Source organism: Gigantopelta aegis, chromosome 4, assembly GCF_016097555.1.
Source record: "Gigantopelta aegis isolate Gae_Host chromosome 4, Gae_host_genome, whole genome shotgun sequence".
Taxonomy (NCBI): domain Eukaryota; kingdom Metazoa; phylum Mollusca; class Gastropoda; order Neomphalida; family Peltospiridae; genus Gigantopelta; species Gigantopelta aegis.
Window position 1 is genome coordinate 88,279,102 of NC_054702.1, and position 20,818 is coordinate 88,299,919.

The 20,818-nt window shown below is 35.6% G+C and overlaps 1 protein-coding gene across 1 annotated transcript; it reads right to left on the reverse strand.

Moving 5' to 3' along the window:
- Positions 1 to 4,299: 4,299 nt before the first annotated feature.
- LOC121370051 (leucine-rich repeat-containing protein 74A-like) lies at positions 4,300 to 19,092 on the reverse strand. The gene is made up of 12 exons (XM_041495149.1): positions 18,933 to 19,092; positions 17,446 to 17,652; positions 15,561 to 15,751; positions 14,783 to 14,890; positions 14,308 to 14,401; positions 13,264 to 13,313; positions 12,488 to 12,655; positions 11,251 to 11,445; positions 7,613 to 7,708; positions 6,481 to 6,753; positions 5,458 to 5,543; positions 4,300 to 4,447 (listed from the first exon to the last, which is right to left on the reverse strand). The coding sequence occupies exons 1-12, from the start codon at positions 19,090 to 19,092 to the stop codon at positions 4,300 to 4,302; spliced, it is 1,776 nt and encodes a 591-aa protein (XP_041351083.1).
- Positions 19,093 to 20,818: the final 1,726 nt, after the last annotated feature.

The following is a 20,818-nucleotide window of genomic DNA, read 5'->3' on the forward strand; positions in this document are numbered from 1 at the left end:
TTGGATTAGCAGCAAGGGATCTTTTATATGCACCATCCCACAGACAAGATAATACATACCACGGCCTTTGTTACACCAGTTGTGGAGCACTGGCTGGAACGAGATATAGTTCTACCATAACTAGTAATTAAGTACCAATTCCTAATGTTAAAACTTGACGATATCAGCAAGTACTGCAGTTGGCAGTAAATACATTTCATACACACTAACACAGAATATGTATAGCAAATAAAGAAATAGTTTTTATTATATCATATGTCGATGACCGCTCTAAACTATCGTAAATTAGGAATTCCTTATAAATATAAACTCATAACTTACCAAGAACTTGAAAATGTTGACTGAAAACATCTTTTGTGCGTATATTGTAGAGGAACTAATACCAATAATCAATCTAACTATTATATAATTACACTACCCACTAAGCAAGACGTATGTAATATAGTTTCAACAATGTGGAAATTTTGACCGCATGCGTGTACAGGCCCACATACCTTGAGTAAACATAAAAGCATTTGACCCGACTTGATGACAGAATGATCCAATTGAATGCCGAGTTTAACATGTAATCGATCGTGTTCTCGATCTAGAGTTTGTACAGTGGTGTGTATTCGACAGTAGGTGTGCTATGTACGATAACGGTTAAAGTCAACAGTCGAGTTATAAAGTGAACGAAGTTCCAACAGTAACACAAATAGTTTGCGAAGCACACGGAATGCGGCGGGTGTAGTGTAGTGGATATACTGACCGCCTGAGGTTCCATGCGTCCATTGTAGAATGGATTCTCGATTTTGTAAACTGTTAATGGGATATTTTCAGTTTGAGCCCTTGCACGGTACCGCAACTGGTTTACAAAATGTCATACCTGTACTATCTTATTTAAAGGGACATTCCTGAATTTTCTGCATTGTAAGATGTTTCCGATTAATAACATATTTCTACGATTAAACTTACATATTAAATATATTAACTTGTGTACAATATCAATGTCTGTATATTCAACGTGTTTCTGGTCGTCTTAATATTTGTAAGAAGCCCAAAGTGGAGATTGTCTTCAAATAATTTCGTACGTACGAAAAAACACACCATATTTTAGGAAATAAAAAGAAATTTAAGCTAGTACAAATATTAGAACGATAAGAAATTCGTTTAATATACAGTCACTAATATGTTATGCAGAAAAATATATTTTATATGTAATTACAATCGTTACAAAGTCTCTGTTAATCGATAAAATCTTAATTTTTTTAGCAAACTCGGGAATGTCCTATTACTGCTTCTCAGAAGGATTAACGTATGTGATGACATGTCACTGAATGTTTCGTCTTTATTCTGCAGACCATGTTCTGCAATTTGCAATATGTAAAACACTCAATAGCGTTTTTCCCCATCACATTAATACAGTACGATAGGTGCATGATAATGTGTTCAAACCTTAAAGGGACATTCCTGACTTTTTAAGATATTATCGACCAACAAAGACTTTCTAACGATTGTAATTACATATCAAATATATTTTTCTGAATAAAATATAAGTGGCTGTATATTAAACGTGTTTCTGGTCGTTCTAATATTTGTACTAGGTTAAATTTCATTTTATTTCCAAAAATATGTTTTCGTACGTACGAAATAATTTGAAGACACAATCCAGTTTGGGCTTCTTACAAATATTATTACGACCAGAAAAACATTGAATATACAGATACTGATATTCTAAACCAGAAAATATATTTAATATGTAAGTTTAATTGTAGAACTATTTTATTAGTCGGAAACATCTGACAATGCAGCAAACTCAGGAATGTCCCTTTATTGGATAAAATAGGTGGTTTTTTTTATCACCATCATCATTAAGACGACTACCGTCATCACCATTATCATCATGCTCAATATCATTTTCTTTCTTTTCACGAACACTTTAAATGTGAGCAGTAAAAAACTCGGAAAATGTTTTATTTAACGACACACTTTACACATTTTATTTACGGTTATATGGCGTCGGCATTAAAAAACAACAAAAAACAACCAGTCCTGCGTTTGCTGTCATTATAAAAGGTTTATGAAATTACGCGTTAATTGTTTGTAGTACCTAAAACTGCATTTTACGTCCTAATATGAATATGTATATATATTATACGGACGAAATTATTGGGAAGTAAAATATAATCCCGGCTTCAAAAAACAGGCAGGACAGTATCTTAAAGCGATCTTCTATAAGTTAGTTTCAGAATCACTGTGTTTTGTATTTGACCAGTGTGCTTGCTAATAAATTCTATCAAAACAGCATTAATGAGTATCTTATATAGTTATCTCCTTGATATTACATACAGCATATATACACCTAACGCATATTCATATTTTATTATAAGCAATATTTTCTATATGATAGTCAATATTTCTGAGTGTATATTACTCGTTATAAGTACTCGCATATTTAAATCCATCTGGCAATAACGTGGATAAAATAGATAAAAATGGATAGAAAAAAATAAACAAAGGTCGGTACAGGGACATAAGTATGCAGACAACAGATGTAACAGGAGTTAGTTGGTTTTAGTTGCAGATTGCAACTAAAAGAAATGACGTAAACGGCAGCTTTCAGTAGATCTAGAGCGCATGCGCTTTGAGTTCGTTCCTGATCTTCATGATGGATGATGGCCCGTAACCAAAATAATCAGGTGAATAAAAAAAATTTCAGTATGGAACACACATGTTCAATTGTGAAAAAAACATTTGTTAGGATTTGAACCACCGATCAGCCTCTTGGTTCAACATCCTAACAAAGAAAGGAGAAAGGTTTTATTTAAAGGTTACGTAGCTTCGGGTATATGGTTAAGGACCATACATAGGAAACCAGATGCTGCTACGCCATGGGCTACCATTTTCGATTAGTAGCAAAGGGGTCTTTTATATACACCATCCACAGACATTACATACCATGGCCTTTGTTACACCAATTATGGACAACTGCCTGCAACAAGAAATACTAGTAGCTCAAGCGGCCCACCATCATGCCAGTGCTTTACCACTTGGCTACGTCCCGCTCCAATATACTAGGCACAATACTACACAAAATTCATCAAATTGTTCATTGTAATACATTATACACGAAGTTACAACAAAATAGTAATACTATTTGACTCTACATAAGGCAATTGATGAAATTATTCTACATAAGGCAATTTATGAAATACATATCTTGTGGTGGAGGAGAGGTATAACAACAAACAAAAACAAAACGAATTAGTATGCTATAAATTAATATTATTGTGCTTCTAAAACTGACAATTTCACATATTTAATGTACATGTCCTCATTATTAAATAGTTGTAGTTAAAATTTGGACGGCCAAAGTGTAATAAACTCTGTTTTAATAGTCCTCACCTAACTTAGATTATGGGGAGCCATTTAAGATATTATCATATTGAGCATTGGTATTTAATCCTTTTGTAGTACTATTTAAAACAAAATTAAATTCAGATGCTAAGGTTTGCACCGACCAACCCCCAATCATTGAACTAGTTTTCATCTCAGATCCCATATGTACCTCCTGAAGCTGACAGACACTGATGAATGTCCATGTCAAACAGGATCCCCAGAGCACATCCTGCAATTATGCTCCCTCTACGATGAAGCCAGGATAAAGCACTGGCCGAAATACAACAAACACGATGAAACACAACACATACATAAGAAATAGAATAGTTTAATAATCACCATATGATTGCATATTCTGAAATGACTTATCGTAATTGTTTAAGTCTACGAGTCTTTTAAATTCATTAAATATATAAAAATATGATACAGTATATGCATACAAACTCATAACTTACATGACACAGAATTACATTCTTGCAAAATAATTTTTCACTTGTAATTGGTTTTCGTAGCAAAAATATACCTATTTTCTACAGAAGGGCACGTGACAACATGATGACCTTGAACTAGTTTAGTTTCCAGTAGTATCCAACACAAACGCGCAGGATTTAGAGATCCCCCATGTACTTAATTTTGTAAATGACACATATAATTATTTGTAAAATGTAGCTAGTCCTGCAACATGTTGTTTTTAGAATAACCATTGTATTCCAGCGTCATAGGTCGATTTTTTAGTTTACCTCAACCCATTACTCTCACCTTCCTGAAAATTCCACTACGCATTGAAAAAAAATCTAAAATAAGAATTAAAATAATCGATTTAACTTTTAGATTTCACAATGTTTTCCCGTTCTGACATCTCCCAAAATTAGTCATGAAATCACTCACAGTCTACTGTTTAAAACAAGAGCTGATAATATATTATTTCGTGAAGTCTTGATCCAGCATATTAAGAACAGACACATTCGATTCTTTTTCGGGGCCATCAGTATCATCTGTAGTTATCTCCCCTGACACTTTAGCTGCTCTTATATTGGCTCGATATTCCTTGTCTCCTTCTATCAGCTCTCTACAAACAAGAAACAAAAAATAATATTCTGACATTTTGGTAACGTTATCAGCAACCTTCTAGCTTGCCGAAAGGGGCCCCTGTCCCAATGACATCTCTGTTTTTTCAAAACTTTTTATGATCAAGTTCGTCGGAGCTAAAAGGAGGGGTTACCAACGAATCTGAAAATCACCGTTGAATAGATGTGGATCACATCTATTCATCAAATCACTTTAATTAAAAAAAAAAAAAAATTCCAGCAATGATATTTTTTCATGTAGACACTAACAACAAATTCCTTACTTTTAGAACACAATCTTTAATAGTATTACTACATTTCTCTTCCGACCTATTTAAATTATCTTGCAACATAATTATATTTATTTTGTCGTTCATATTAAAATAATAATTGTTGTTCGAGAACCCAAAACCGATGTTTAAAAGCTCCATCAAAAGCAGCAGAAAAGAGGGTCAATATATCAATATATTTTGGGGAGAACCCTCCGCCTGCTACCGACCACGGTCGGGCTGCTGGTGCTCCCTTGCACCTGCCAGTGCAGGCGGTCCCTCCTCTCCCCCTCCACCCACCTTTTCTGTCCTGGACGGAGGAGCCGGCCGAAGCGCTACAACAGCTTGCTCTGAATGTGCACGTAAAGCCCTATGACCTGACCTGACCTGACCAGAACCCCCATACTCCTCGGCTTTGGCGCTCGCCTTTTCAGACTATGCGGGCTCGTATTACATGCCTCGTATATTATGCCCCTCTCCCCTTACACATTAAAAATAAGTCTGAGGGGACTGTATTATTTGCTCATCTTGCCGTACTAACGGCCGTATAGTTTTCGTTTTACGCAATTTAAATAAAGCAATTAAGTTTGAAAGTTATCTTTTCATTAAAAAAAATCTGGCTTGTTTTCCCCACCACACTAGAGACTGTGCCTTCCTTCACTACAGATTGTGCCACCCACTCAAGATATCGTTCCCACGGACCATCCGACTCCCTATATTATAATTTGTGGAACAACCCTTACGCATAGTCAATTAGTCCGTTCCGGTCTCTGTCGAGGTGGTTCATAAGCGCGTCTATCTGTTCTTCTGTCAGCATCAGACCGGCTACCTGCAAGAGAGCGAGAAATGTTTGTCTGTCAGCGTCTCGACACACCGTTTAATCAGCGACACACAGCCCGGTTTACCATGTTCTGTAATATGGTTTGAATGAGATACTGTTTGGATTACAATGGTCAGACAACCAACATTTTTAGACAATGAGATGAGTCAAACTCACGTATAAAGGGATGCCTGGGCTCCTTTACTTTCTTTTAAAATGGTGTAGCTCGAGTCACAACTTGTACAGCATAGTCATTCGCAAGAGAGAGAGAGAGAGAGAGAGAGAGAGAGAGAGAGAGAGAGAGAGAGAGAGAGAGAGAGAGAGAGAGAGAGAGAGAGAGAGAGAGAGTTCAGTTTACTTTTCAGTAAATTTAGAAAGAATTATTCAACTAAACTATGAATCGAAAATAATGGCAATGAGTTTAATAATTCCTAAAATAAAAATCTATTTATAGTGAACCACTACTCAAATATTTAAATACATTATTCTTTATTTATTTGGCACATCGGTACTGAAAAATTAGCACGCAGTTTAATAATTCAAAAATGTAAAGATGGCGGAATTAAAATGATGAACGTAAATAATTACATATTAGCTCTTAAAAATGCATAGACTCGACGAATGATTATGAATAACCCCAAATGGACTAATCTCTTTAAATCTATTACCGGTATATCTACAATCGATTTAATTATACATGGCGACTATTTCATTACTTTTAAACTTGAACGAATACTAAATAAATTTTGGAGAGATAAATTACACAGCCGGGTACAAATACAACAGAAACAACACCCATGAAATATAGATGACATTTTAGGTATTAATATTTGGTACAACAGTAAGATACATGTGTATGTATAGATAAAGAAAACCATTTTTATATTTAAAAATAGTCACATTTTTTCCTGATGAATGAAACGATTACCGGTAACCCGAAACCTACCTGAATACCCTTGAAGAATTCATCCCTTGATATCTGCATGTTTCCATCCTTGTCGAAGTCCTTGAACAGATCAAGAAGTCTGTAGTTGTTGGCTTTGATGTGTTGCTTGAGGCAACCCATGGCGTCCTGGACAAACCACTTATCAACTCCACCTCCGATCTTCATCTTCAGCTTGTTTTCTTCCGGAAGTAGCCCGCCATGCACGATGGCAATCTCACGTTCCTTTTCCAGCCTCGATTTGGCGTCCAGAAAGTTGTCCTTCACCCAGACGTACTACAAGGAGAAGAATCATACAAACTTGAATCTGTGATAATCTAAATGAAATCTCAATCAGGAAGGAGTCTTGAACGATAGCCTAATGACAAACTTGAATCTGTGATAATCTAAATGAAAACTCAATCAGGAAGGAGTCTTGAACGATAGCCTAATGACAAACTTGAATCTGTGATAATCTAAATGAAAACTCAATCAGGAAGGAGTCTTGAACGATAGCCTAATGACAAACTTGAATCTGGAATCACCTTTCAAATCACCTTTTATTCCAAAGTCCATATTCTAAATATCAGGGCCGTAGCTAGCATGGGGTCAAAAAGAAATTCGGAAAGCATTATAGAAACTTAAAGAAAAGGAGTTTTAGACTATTAACTACTCAGTTGCCCCCCCCCCCCCCCCCCCCCCACAAAAACTCCTAGCTACGGCCCTGAATATGTTATGGTCACATGAATAGAGACAGAAAATACACACTGGGGTTTCCAGATATCATCCATTGGAATGGAATGGTATGTTGTGTTGGAAGGCACTATAATTTATGTTTGTTTATCCTACTGGATTGTGCATAAAAATTTTGAATATAAATGATACACTTTAAAATTTTATTCTGCGGGGTAGCTGTTGGAACATACGTTGCCCTCCCAATCATTACAGAATTGTACACGATGTATCAGAGGAAATAAGAAAAAGAGAAATCCAAACACTGCAAAAATAGCAAATAGAATAAATATGTGTAAAAGATCGTTAGTCTTCATAACATTCAATCGTCAAGTGTCAATTCAACTTTGCGGAGAATTCTAATTACGAAACAGTATTTATAATACACTTAATACCCGTAATATTTTGTGAATAATGTGCGTACCAATAGCTCGAGGTACGTGAGTTCGCTGCAGTCGTTTCTCTCTATGGCGATCAGCAGGGTCAAGGCTCCATCACTGCCCAGCGGGTTAGAACTAATCTAAAATAGACAACACTAGCACATTAAACAAATCTTCTGATACCACACAGCATGGAATCCTCTTCACAGTAGAAGTAAATGACATGTCATTGGTAATATAGGTTCTAGTTCATGGACGTCGCAAGATGACAGCCACCGGGGAGATGCAGTTATAGAGTAATTAATTTTCATTTGGGGGCGTGGGGTAGGGGTGAGGATGTTTGTGTTTACATTATCTTCAGAGTTGGGATGGGCAGAGGGCAGTTCCCCATCCCCAAATCTACTGTTAATGATCAAAGAGACCCTATGTCTTATAGAGGTATTACACTAGCCAGTGCTACCAGTAAATTATACTGCGGTGTTTTGAACTCCAGGCTTATGAAATATACCGAAGACAATCAAATTATCAGTGATTGTCAAAATTGATTTAGAAGGGGAAGATCCACAACAGAACACGTCTCAAGTGTAACATCTATAATAGAAACCAGAAAAAGTATGAAGAAATCTACATATGTGGCGTTTATCGACTTTAGAAAAGCGTATGACTGTATAGATAGAAATATTCTTTGGACGAAGTTACTCTAGTCTAACATCAAGGGTCGAATGTTTAATGCTATTGTCTCACTATATAAAAATGTAAAAAGTTGTGTACGCTTAAATGGATGTTGTACATCCTGGTTCGATGTTAGTTGTGGCCTTAAACAAGGATGTTTGCTGTCTCCCTTATTGTTTAACCTTTTCGTTAATGACCTGATCGTTTCAATAACTGAGCTCGAAGTAGGAATAATGGTTGATGATTCTACTGTTGGTATATTGGCTTACGCTGACGACATTATTCTTTTAGCAGAATCAGAGGATGACCTCAATATCATGCTTGACTGTTTGAATACCTGGTGTCGTACAAATAAGATGACCATCAACCTTGAAAAGTCTAAAGTGATACACTTCCGAAATCCATCAGTTGTAAAGACAAACTGTAACTTTATATGTGGTGATCATGTATTGGAGATTGTTGAATGCTATAATTATTTGGGACTTCTCTTAACTGAGCATTTAAACTACGGCCGCATGGCCAAATCCGTAGCCTGTTCCGCCAGTAGGGCACTCGGTCTGTTAATCTCTAAATACAAATGTCTCGATGGAATGCAATATCGTACATACACCAAGCTCTACGATACTATGGTATGGTCCATTATTAACTATGGAGCAGCTATCTGGGGAACCTCACAATTTTCTTGTATTGATACTATACATAACAGAGCCATACGTTTCTTTCTCGGATTACGAAAATACGCCTCAAATAACGCTGCAGGCGGGGACATGAGCTGGATTCCTCCAATAGTTCGGCAGTGGGGGACTGTATCAAGGCATTATATGAGATTGAGAAATTTGAATCAACACCGAATCACGTCTCGCATCTGGTTGTGTTCTCACCGGTGGTCAACACGCAGGAAAAATAACTGGTCCTTTAAAGTCAACAATAAATTCATTAAACTTGGGCTAAATCACTTCCTTAACGTACAATGCAAATATGGTAAGAAGTATGTAGTCAACAAGGTGAAGGACAGAGTCAACGAAGAAGTCTTAACAGAATGGAAACGGGCGTTAATACAACCACACGGCAGAACAGGTGTCGGGGGGGGGGGGGGGGGGGGGGGGGGGATAAATTAAGAATTTATTCTTGTTTTAAAGATATTTTTAAAGTAGAGCCCTATGTAACCAGTTACTTGCCTCGATACCACAGAAGTGCTCTCGCTAAGTTTAGATGCAAAGTTGAAACCGGTCGATACAATGATACACCACTGGAAGAAAGAACGTGTTTTAATTGTCCCAACCACATTGAAGACGAGTGCCACGTTTTACTTGAATGTCCGTTATATGTAAATATTAGATTAGAAGTACTCGCTTACTGTAGGACATTACTTTTAAATTTTGATCACTGCACCGACATCCAAAAAGTGTGTTTTATCTTGTCCTGTCCCGATATATGTATTTTATCTGCCAAAACCTGCTATTTTATTCTCAAACATAGAAAATCCCTTTTATACACTATGAAATGATTCGTGTATCTATCTTATTGTTTTATCTGTGCTGTAATTGTTTTAGTTGTATATTTGTTGTTTTTTTGTCTTCTTTAGATGTTTTTATTCAATAGTCTCTCGTAACTCAGTATAGAGTTGTATTTTTATTTTGTTGTAATGAGGTGAGACTTTAATAAACTATCTGTCTGTCTGTCTGTCTGTCTGTCAGCTTCTGCTCACCGGTTTCAATCCCTATATGTTGTTCAACAAAACCTTTATTGATTTTATGTATATGTTGTATTTTTATTTTGTTGTAATGAGGTGAGACTTTAATAAACTATCTGTCTGTCTGTCTGTCTGTCTGTCTGTCAGCTTCTGCTCACCGGTTTCAATCCCTATATGTTGTTCAACAAAACTTTTATTGATTGTATGTATATGTTGTATTTTTATTTTGTTGTAATGAGGTGAGACTGTAATAAACTATCTGTCTGTCTGTCTGTCAGCTTCTGCCCACCGGTTTCAACCCCTATATGTTGTTCAACAAAACATAAAGGACACCTGTAAACTAAAAAGGAACTAAAAGGGGGAAGAGAGGAGGTGGTGGTGGTGGTGGTGGTGGGGGTGTGGGGCAACCTAGCGATTCAGTTTTTGGATCCTCGTATCGTTTAAAACAAACAAATGGACCATGTATAAAATACTTGTAATTTGAAAAAGAATGATGGATACTGAAGAACAACAGTGTTTTATAGAACACAAATGCAATGTTGCCTCGGGCCATGCAACATAATAATTGATTAAAAATGCTGTTTAGTCAAGCAGGTAAGTGCATTACTTAAAAAGTTTTGTATAAATTCAACCACTGATATGTTTTTCATACACATCCGCGTTTTAATAATATCATCGCATCTGTATCATACGGAATTTATAATGAAACGTCATTGTGTTACTTCCGCCGCTATCACGAAATGAAAGAATACCCCAAAATATCTATCCGTCATATTTTCTTTAAAAAAAATTAAATTAAAAAAAAAAGACCCCAACAACACGCAGACTGATATGACAAGCATTCTGTGAGTACTACTAAAACAATACATGTCCCATACCGGGCCCAACACATTTTTGTATCTCCTAAATTCAAGGACCATAACTGTAAAAAAGGGCAAATTACCATGAAAGTCAAACTTGATCTATAACAGAAAATGAGAAAGTTATACACAACATTTGAGCTCAGTATCTTGAGGCATGCAAAAATATCTGAAAAACTAATTTTCCTATCTCCGAAGTTAAAGGGTTACAACTCTGTCAAAAATGGGCAAATCGTCATGAAAGTTAGACTTGATCTGTAACAGTACATAAAGCTATATACGAGATGTCAGCTCTATATCTCAAAGCATTGTGAAAAAATATCCGGAAAACTATTTGTGGGATGGACAGACAGGACAGACAGGACATACAGACTGTCCCCGCCTGTTGGACCGGCAGGGGACTAATAAACATCGCACGTCGCACACACTAATGTGATTTCTGCATTTAATGATCCACCTTGAGAGTCTGTAGATTGTCGTTGGTCTGCAGGCCGACTGCGATGTAGCCAGACCCTCTCTCGGGTATCCTGTTGAAACTGATGTCCAGATTTAACAGCGTTCTGTTGTTCTTCAGAGCTTTCCCCATCGCTTCAGCCCCGTGCAGACCTAACCCGTTCATGGAGAAATTCATCGTTTTCAAACCAAAGTTCTCCTGAAATAAATTATATGTATCAGTAACTGAAATGGTATTATTTTATTGTGTATGACAAAATTAAGTATAATAAGACATTCAACAATATATATATAAATTGGGATGGAATCGTGAATTACAATTCTTTTCCAGGTCATTTATTCTTACAATAAGTTTGTTAAAATTGAAAATAGTTTCCAGTAACGTGATATTTCCCCTTACCGTTCAACAAAAAGGTGAGTGACAGCTCTATAAAATCTGAATGGATTGAATTGGAAATAGTTTAACGTGCACATTCGGAAAATGCTGTTGTAGTGCACACCTGTCTTGAGCGCAATTTCTGGGGTGGGCCAGTTCCTTTGTCCAGAACAGGAATATCTATTTATTCTCAATTATCTTTAAATACACATACAAACGAACCTAAAACCCAGCAGATTCCATACATGCACATGGCTCATAATCTAATATGTCCAAATTGTAGTTATTTTAACTTTAAATGGTCTCCTTAGTGTTTGTATTTACACCTTGTTTGGTTATAGATCAATACATAATGCTATATATTTGCATAACAAAATAGTATGAGATTGTATAGACGTGTTGACATGTATTATAGAGAGAGAGAGATGTTTTATTTAACGACGCACTCAACACATTTTATTTACGGTTATATGGCGTCAGACATATGGTTAAGGACCACACAGATTGAGAGAGGAAACCCGCTGTTGCCACTTCATGGGCTACTCTTTTCGATTAGTAGCAAGGGATCTTTTATATGCACCATCCCACAGACAGTGTAGTACATACCAAGGCCTCTGATATACCAGTCGTGGTGCCTGACTGGAACGAGAAAATGGAGAGAGAGAGAGAGAGAGAGAGAGAGAGAGAGAGAGAGAGAGAGAGAGAGAGAGAGAGAGAGAGAGAGAGAGAGTGAGCGAGTGAGTGAGTGTGAATAGTTGTTTATATGTGTGCATGAGTGCGTGATTTTGAGTGTGTGTGTGTGTGTGTGTGTGTGTGTGTGTTTGTGTGTGTTAACAATAGTTTCTAATAATAAACACAAACGTACCATAATGCCTTCTGCTATATATATTGCACCTTTTGTCCGGAACATGTTCCAGCTGAGATCGAGTGTTTCTAACGTCTCGTTTGTGGAGAGTGCGTCTTTAAACTGGAGTGCACCTTCCTCCTCGAAGTGATTGTGACTCAGGTATAAATGCTTTAAACTCGTATTTTTCTAAAAAAATACATAAAAATCACTTCATTTCTAACATGTTGTCATTCATGTTAATCCAATTTTGATTCTTATTAAGAAGGAAACAATAAATCGCACTCTGAATGATGTCACAAATGTGCACAGGTGTATATATTAGTTACACTGTTAACCTGCTATATATATGTGTGATGTTTCTCACAGTCTGTTCACAATAGAATAATTTTACTTGTGTTCTGTGAACATAATATTACCTGGATCAGCATAAACAATCTAATCAGTTTCACATCAACGAAACAAACAAACAAACAACATTTGATTGTGTGTATAATTCCATGGCCCAACCTTGACATTATTGAATGTTTCTAGGGCAATAAAAACTCCAAAGCTTAAATATTGACTAGAACCTGTTTCCATAACCGTTACTTCTCAAAGGTTCATGCGTTTAAAAAAAAAAAAGAAAAAAAAAGAGACCGTTTTGTGTTTTGAGAAACACTTCAGATGTATGGGAAACGATAATCTAAACATACAATCTAAGTAATGTCTAACTTCAATGACCAGAAACGGCTCTAATAATGACGAGTACGCTGTAGTGTTTAAAAACTAGGGTCTGTCACTTTAACACCACTAACCTTCAACATATCACAGATTGGTTCAGCGGCGTCATCTTTTATGTCATTACCTGAAAATAGGAAACAATACTGTAAACTCTTGAACATTCTTAGGAACCAAAATACTCATGGTCATACAGATTATTTGCAAACAAACAATCGTTATTTAAAAAATAAATTTCTACGGTTAAGAAGCCACTAATTAATTATGCTGAAATACAAAACGGAAGGCAGATGAGGGTTACGATGCATCACTGACCAGAATGATGCATGATGCTATTCAATATTGTGAACTTGTGCATACTTTTTCAACTCTTTGGTGAAACTCTTGCACATTTATTATTTTCTCCTTCGTCTTAGATGAATGAATGAATGAATGAATGAATGTTTAACGACACCCCAGCACGAAAAATACATCGGCTATTGGGTGTCAAACTATGGTAATGCAAACAAATAAAGTGATGATCAACATCAATATAAAAATTAAAGATTTAAACAAAAACACAGTGTAAAGAACTGTGCAAAAACACAAATATCACAGATAGATACTGACTTTTACTAAAAACTTAAATTTTGTGCTGTATTGGCCATTTTCAGAGAGAATGTTACACCCCTGCACCACGGTGAGGTTACAACACGCGCAGGGGCGTCTTAGATGAAGTGACGGACTTGACAGCTGTGGTGGCAGAACTCATGACTGGTGCCACCGGTGTGGCAGGATATGCTCACATTTCGCGAACACCTGATATCATCACGGTTTTGACAGTGATTCATGAGTGCATGTCAACACAGCTGTATTTATTCTAATAAGCTTTGTCCTGTGTTAGTTTTGATTTAAAAAACCCTCCCTAGTCTGAGAGTGGCAGTCCTCTTTGTGGTGGTGCAGGTAGGATTGATTGTCCAGTAAAGGATCTCCTCGCGAGTGGCTGTCCTCTAGTTTGCCAAATACCCATTCGACTCAGCACTGTGCAGGGATAACGGTTTTGTTTTTCAGATTAATAGACTTACTAATTGCGGAGATAAATAATAACTGACATGAAGCTTTTTATTAAAAGGCATATTTACCTGAAAGGTCTAATTTTGTTATGACATCATTTTTGATGAGTATTTGACACAGTGAAACAGCCCCATAACTGCGCACTTTATTTTCTGATAAAATCTGTAATAAATAACAAAACTGTATTGATTAAAGTACACTGAATGTAATCTTTAAGTGTAAAATGAATCATAAATATATGATTAGTAAGTAAGTTGTACCGAAACAGCATTAGTTCTGGTATACCACCAATAGTACTCCTATAACATTTTATAGGGTTTTAATGATTAAGAAAGATCTTTATTATTTTTTAAGTTCACGAGATTATGATAAAAAAATGAAAACCAAAATTAGCTTCCATAATTATTACATTTAAACTACTAAAATTTTAAATAACATAAAATCGTATACTTATCAAACACATTGTAGATTTAAAACTAATCAAATTTGTTTTATTAAAATAAATTGTGGGTTTACGCTGAATGAAATAAAATATATACTAACGAGTTCGGTGATATATATGTTATCCTTCAACATATCCGCCACGCACGTGCAACCTTCACCTTCAATCCAGTTGCCTTCTAAGTCGAGCTTCTCAATCTTGCCGTTCGTCTAATTAAAACATCCATACACATACAATACACATGTATACATATATAAATACATGTCATATAAACAGATAGACAGACAATACACATCATGCTACAATGAATTAATTTATGAACCAAACAATTGTGCATGACTTTTGGATTAAATGTTACAAATTTCAGTTATGAACATTTTAAAACTACTAGTAAATCATATTAAGTTGAGGTATGCCTATTTTAAATAGGTTAAAAGTTTGTTTTGTTTAACGACGCCACTAGAGCACATTAGTTTATTAATCAACGGCTATTGGATGTCAAACATTTGGTAATTTTGACATAGTCTTAGAGAGGAAATCCACTACATTCTTCCATTTTAAATAGGAGCTTTCTGTATGAATTATTATGAATTTCATGAAATTAATTTGTTTATGTCCGTAATAAAGATCGTGATTAAGTTTCTTTGCATTTTAAATATGTTCCATATCAAAACACCACCAAAATACAAAAATTCCCACAAAATAACCCCAACCCCCAAAAAAAACTTTTAAAAAAAAGAAAGAAATACTTATATTGAAATTCAGAGAAATAATTCCGACAGTCGCAATTACTACTTCATAAAATAATTGTTTTCATGCGTAACTAACCGGCTTCCATATACAATTATGTTATATAGCTATATGTAAAGTGTTACGTACTTTTAGCGGGACGCACATGGATTTGGCACCGGCTGGTCCTATCCCGTGGAACCTCATGCTCACTTTGTGATCAGTAATGTGCTTGATGAAGTATGTTGCCGGAAGTGCGCCATTATACTCACACGCCGCTATATACTTCTTCTCCCCCGTCATATCATCCTTAAATTCACTTCTCTCTGCATGCAGCCATCCTGAAATATACACAAACATGTAACCACCCTACGATATCCACAAACACGTGTAACCATACTACATTACACACATACATATAACCACCCTACGATATACACAAACACGTGTAACTATACTACATTACACACATACATATAACCATCCTACCATATCCACAAACACGTGTAACCATCCTACACTACACACAGACATGTAACCAGCCTACCATATCCACAAACACGTGTAACCATCCTACGTTACACACACACATGTAACCACCCTACAATATACACAAACACGTGTAACCATCCTACGATAAACACAAACAGGTGTAACCATACTACATTACACACAGACATGTAACCACCCTACAATATACACAAACACGTGTAACCATCCTACGTTACACACAGATATGTAACCACCCTACACTATCCACAAACACGTGTAACCATCCTACATTACACACAGACATGTAACCACCCTACAATATACACAAACACGTGTAACCATCCTACGATATACACAAACACGTGTAACCATACTACATTACACACATACATATAACCATCCTACCATATCCACAAACACCTGTAACCATCATACATTACACACAGACATGTAACCACCCTACAATATACACAGATCGAACTCATGTAACTGTCCTAAAATATACATTTACCACACACACACACACACACACAAACATGTACACACAATCACATGCACAAACCGTATCTCTGCACAATGCAGAGTCGAATAGTTATTTGGAAAATAGTGGTTGATTCCATCAATCTAGTGCCTGGTCTATAAGAGGACATTCATTCCCAAGGACATATTTTACTGGATAATACATTCTTTCTGCCGATCAAAGAGGACTGCCACTCCCAGACTAGTTTACTAAATAAAAACTAGCACAGGACAGAGATCATAGGAATAAATACCACTGTGATGAGATGCACTCATGAATAACTGTACAACAGTGATTATATTCGGTGTTTGCGAAAGATGAGCATATCCTGCCCCATTAGTGGCATCCGCTGTGAGTGCTTCCACCACAGCTGTTAAGTCAGTCACTTCATATACAACGATAAAAAATTAAATGGCCAAGAGTCTGACCAAAGAGTTGAAAAAGTACGCACAATTTAAAAATATGGAATATCATCAGCCATCATTTTGGTCAGTGTGCGTGCAGTCATGCTACAATATGTACACACTAAACACTATCCGATAACAAACCAATGTATATAACCACCCTTAAACTTATTTTTTTTAAAACCCGCAAAAAACTGACGAGCTAAAGAAATCACAGACGGCACTGAATTGATGTTTGTGGTAAAATATTCAAATCAGTTAACACATATAATTCGTAAATCTTCGAATCATTATTAACTTTATTACACAGTGTCACCTTTAACTTTTAAAAAAGTTAAATCGTAGAGACTGAAACAATTCCCATAACCAATTACATTAAATTTTATATATCTTTATGCCCATAATTACCGATCATGATACTCCTACAAAAATAGTTCCAGAATAAAATTAAACTAATATAATGTTTAATGCACTGACACACAATTATATTTTTGTCCAAATGATAAGGCTATGGTTACTTTTAAAATCTAAATTTTAATCCTTGTACAACCAAATGTCTTTTAAAGAAATTGTCAACAGGTTCTGAAAAGATAAGAGTACACTGTTTGAAAGTACGAACTATCGAGGTCCATTTCGAGGTCTGTGTCGTAATCATCTTCGTTTTCGCTCGACTCTCTCTCCTCCTCAGACAGCGGCACCGACGAGTCGTCGTCCGAACTGTCTTCCAGGCAGCCATATTGCGTAATGAGGATCTGGTGAATTTCTTGAGCTTCCCTTTCAATACCCTCAAGATCCGCTAGAGGGCGTCTTTGAAACTTAGCACTGCCTAAAGAAAAATAGTACTAGTTATGATCTGTTTTTCTCTGGAACTCATCTGGCATTATGCTAACGACATGTAAGAATCGACAACATATTATTCTTAGATTCTATACTCTAAAGCTAGATTCATACTTCACCGCCGAGTTTTGTTGGTGAGTAGTTAACTCACACAGTCCTGCTTCTGTTCAAACCTAATACTCATTTTTCAGTCAATTTGGTGTAGTTTTAACACAGTTCATATTCAATTTTGGTGGGGTTCGTTCAACGCTTTTTTTGTTTACCTAATAAAAACTAAATTTCAGTTTCGCATGACGTCGACAATCTAAGTATGAATTGACCTGAACACAACGGAAACGTATTCAGTTTGTATGATGTAAGTCTAAAGTAAATTTGCGCCTAAATGCTCAGAAAATATTAATAAACATGATTCCTTGACTTTTAAAGCCAGTGTCATGAAGCAGATAATCTTAAACCTCTACAGTTAATCACAACATATAATACAGTTAGTCACAACATATAATACAGTTAGTCACAACATATAATACAGTTGGTATACCATATAACTGTAAAATAAATATATCTTATTACAAATGATTGGTTTTGTTTCTCATGCCATTAACGACGTTAGATGTGAACATTATGATTAAAAGACCAAATACTTCTCAACGTTTAATCAGGAGCAGACTGAACATAAAAGCAAGAATGCAATATTTAAAACCTGTAGTTAAACAATTCGAATGAAAAGCTCAAATTAAAAGAACAATAAAACACATTTGAGGACAAGCTGACTGAGAGGAATAACTAAAAAGTTAATTATCGCTTTAAGTTGTACACATTGAGACGTTTAGTGATACTCGGTGTATCCAACGATTCTGCAATGATTATATACAATATAAAGACATATAACTGCCTGTATATCCATTAACTTCAAATAAGGGTAACACCATTTTGCCTTTATCAGTATTCACCCTGTCCAGTGCTAAATTAGCCAACTGTTACGTTTTAAACAAAATGGCTAAAAAATTAGTATTTGGTTAATAAAGTATCTTTAACTTATTTTCTGGGACATACTCTATATGTGACAAATGACTACACCAAAATGTTTTCCAGTGTGAGCCTGCTTTATTTGAGAAACTAAAAGGAAAAAGACGAAAAAGAGAAAAAAAGAGAAACTTTCCATCAACCCCTTTTGTTAAATGTAAGCCGTGCAAATTAATGTACCTCACTATATCTAATTCATTATGATAAGTTTTTGAACCACTCTAAATTTTAATACAGCTGACTGACCTCTGTAAGACGGCGTTCTCTTGGACATGGAACTCGACTGTCTCGGTACCTCCCCCTCGTCTGCCTCTCTGATGGTTGACAGGTCTCGACCTGCACTCACCGGAAGAACGTCGTCCTCCGCTGGCAGTGAGAGACAGGTTATTTCATCTTCAGTTGTCATCATGTTCGTCTTGAGACAAACACAACACCACTGGCAGGTCGTGGAGCTAATTTAAACAGAAAACTTCATAGCATTCATAAAAGCGTATTACTAATTAAACTAACATCAGTTCTCAGGAATCATCCTGCCTACTATCAAATTAGCCAATTGTTAATTTGTATATTAAGTGACTAAAGCAACATTTAGTATTTGGCTAATAAAACTTTGTATAAATTAGACCTTTTTAAAACATGTTCAAGAAAATATTCTATATATTTTAAAATTGGATAAAATAACATAATGTCCAGTGTGAGTTCTGATTTCTATCCGATTACTGTTCCAAATTAGCAATATTTAGTTTTAATATTAACGAATGAATCAATGAATGTTTAACGACACCCTAACACGAACAATACATCGGCTATTGGGAATGAATGAATGAATGAATGAATGTTTAACGACACCCCAGCACGAAAAATACATCGGCTATTGGGTGTCAAACTATGGTAATGCAAATAAATAAAGTGATGATCAACATCAATATAAAAATTCGAGACTTAAACAAAAACAGTGTAAAGAACTGTGCAAAAACATAAATATCACAGAATTTTACGGATACTGAATCTTACTCAAAACTTCAATTTTGTGCTGTATTGGCCATTCTCAAAGAGAATGTTACACCCCTGCACCACGATGAGGTTACAGCACACGCAGGAGTCGGCTATTGGGAGTCAAACTATGGTAAATGCCTTAATAGTAAAGTCAACAATATAACATACAGTAAACTTTCTTGAATGGGAATATAAATTATAAAATATTTTATTTCCATTCGGTATACAAGTATTTCTACATTTTATATGTTAAACATTTTCTTAATATAGTAACCATAGCTAATTAATCTCACAATCAAATTACATCTCTCACAACTCTATTGGGTACGCTTTGTGGATATTTTAAACATAAATGCATATTTGTCATTACACTGTGATGACTATTCTTTTACTGTGTACATTATACACAAGCGTAAACATGAATACTGATATTGCCTACGTATTACCACAGAAAGTTGGTGAAATTATAATAAATGTATTTAATAATTACGTCAAAGCACTATGTCGAAAGAATCTAGTGCAAGCGAAACTAAGCCGTGACAAAACTCCAGTATTAAGTCGATTATATAACTCTGGTGTGGCATACCTCTCACAGTTCACATACTGGGTGACTCAGACAGGTATTTTCCATTGGTATTCTACTAAGGCAGGGTTTTGTGCGTATTGCAGTCAATTTATATTTTAGTTAAATGAACAAAGCAAATAACTGCTTTGAACAGTTTATAGCATACGTCTAGATAAATAAAAAAATGACGTACAATTTCTGACAACTAATTTTCTCAACATTAACTCTTCACAATACGTGTAGTTATAAAAAATAATGTTTGCTGTTCTTTGGTCCTCCCTCCAATTTGTTCTTATAAATCAATAATGGCCTAAAATATGTAAAACGAATGATGAACAAATTATATCTTATTCGGGAAGTATATTTATAAAGTATAAGGTTTTCTTCTTAAAGTTACTGTGATGTAATATCGACATAATCGTTTAGAACTTACAAAGCATAGGCCAATATTTCGTTCAACATTCATCTTCGCAAATTTTTACTTTGATAATATCAAACTCCTGACAAAAGTAGGGTGGATTCCTGGCGAAGTTTTGAGTGAATGTCTCACAGATATATTGCAATCACTAGC

Bases quoted from the DNA above. Each gene is read 5' to 3' on its own strand.
- LOC121370051 (XM_041495149.1), bottom strand. From the start codon at position 19,092: ATGACAACTGAAGATGAAATAACCTGTCTCTCACTGCCAGCGGAGGAC. The intron at 11,446-12,487 runs GTACGTTTGTGT...AATTTATTTCAG, and splicing joins ATATAGCAGAAGGCATTATG to GAGAACTTTGGTTTGAAAAC. The intron at 4,448-5,457 runs GTAAGGGTTGTT...TCTTGTTTGTAG, and splicing joins AACGGACTAATTGACTATGC to AGAGCTGATAGAAGGAGACA.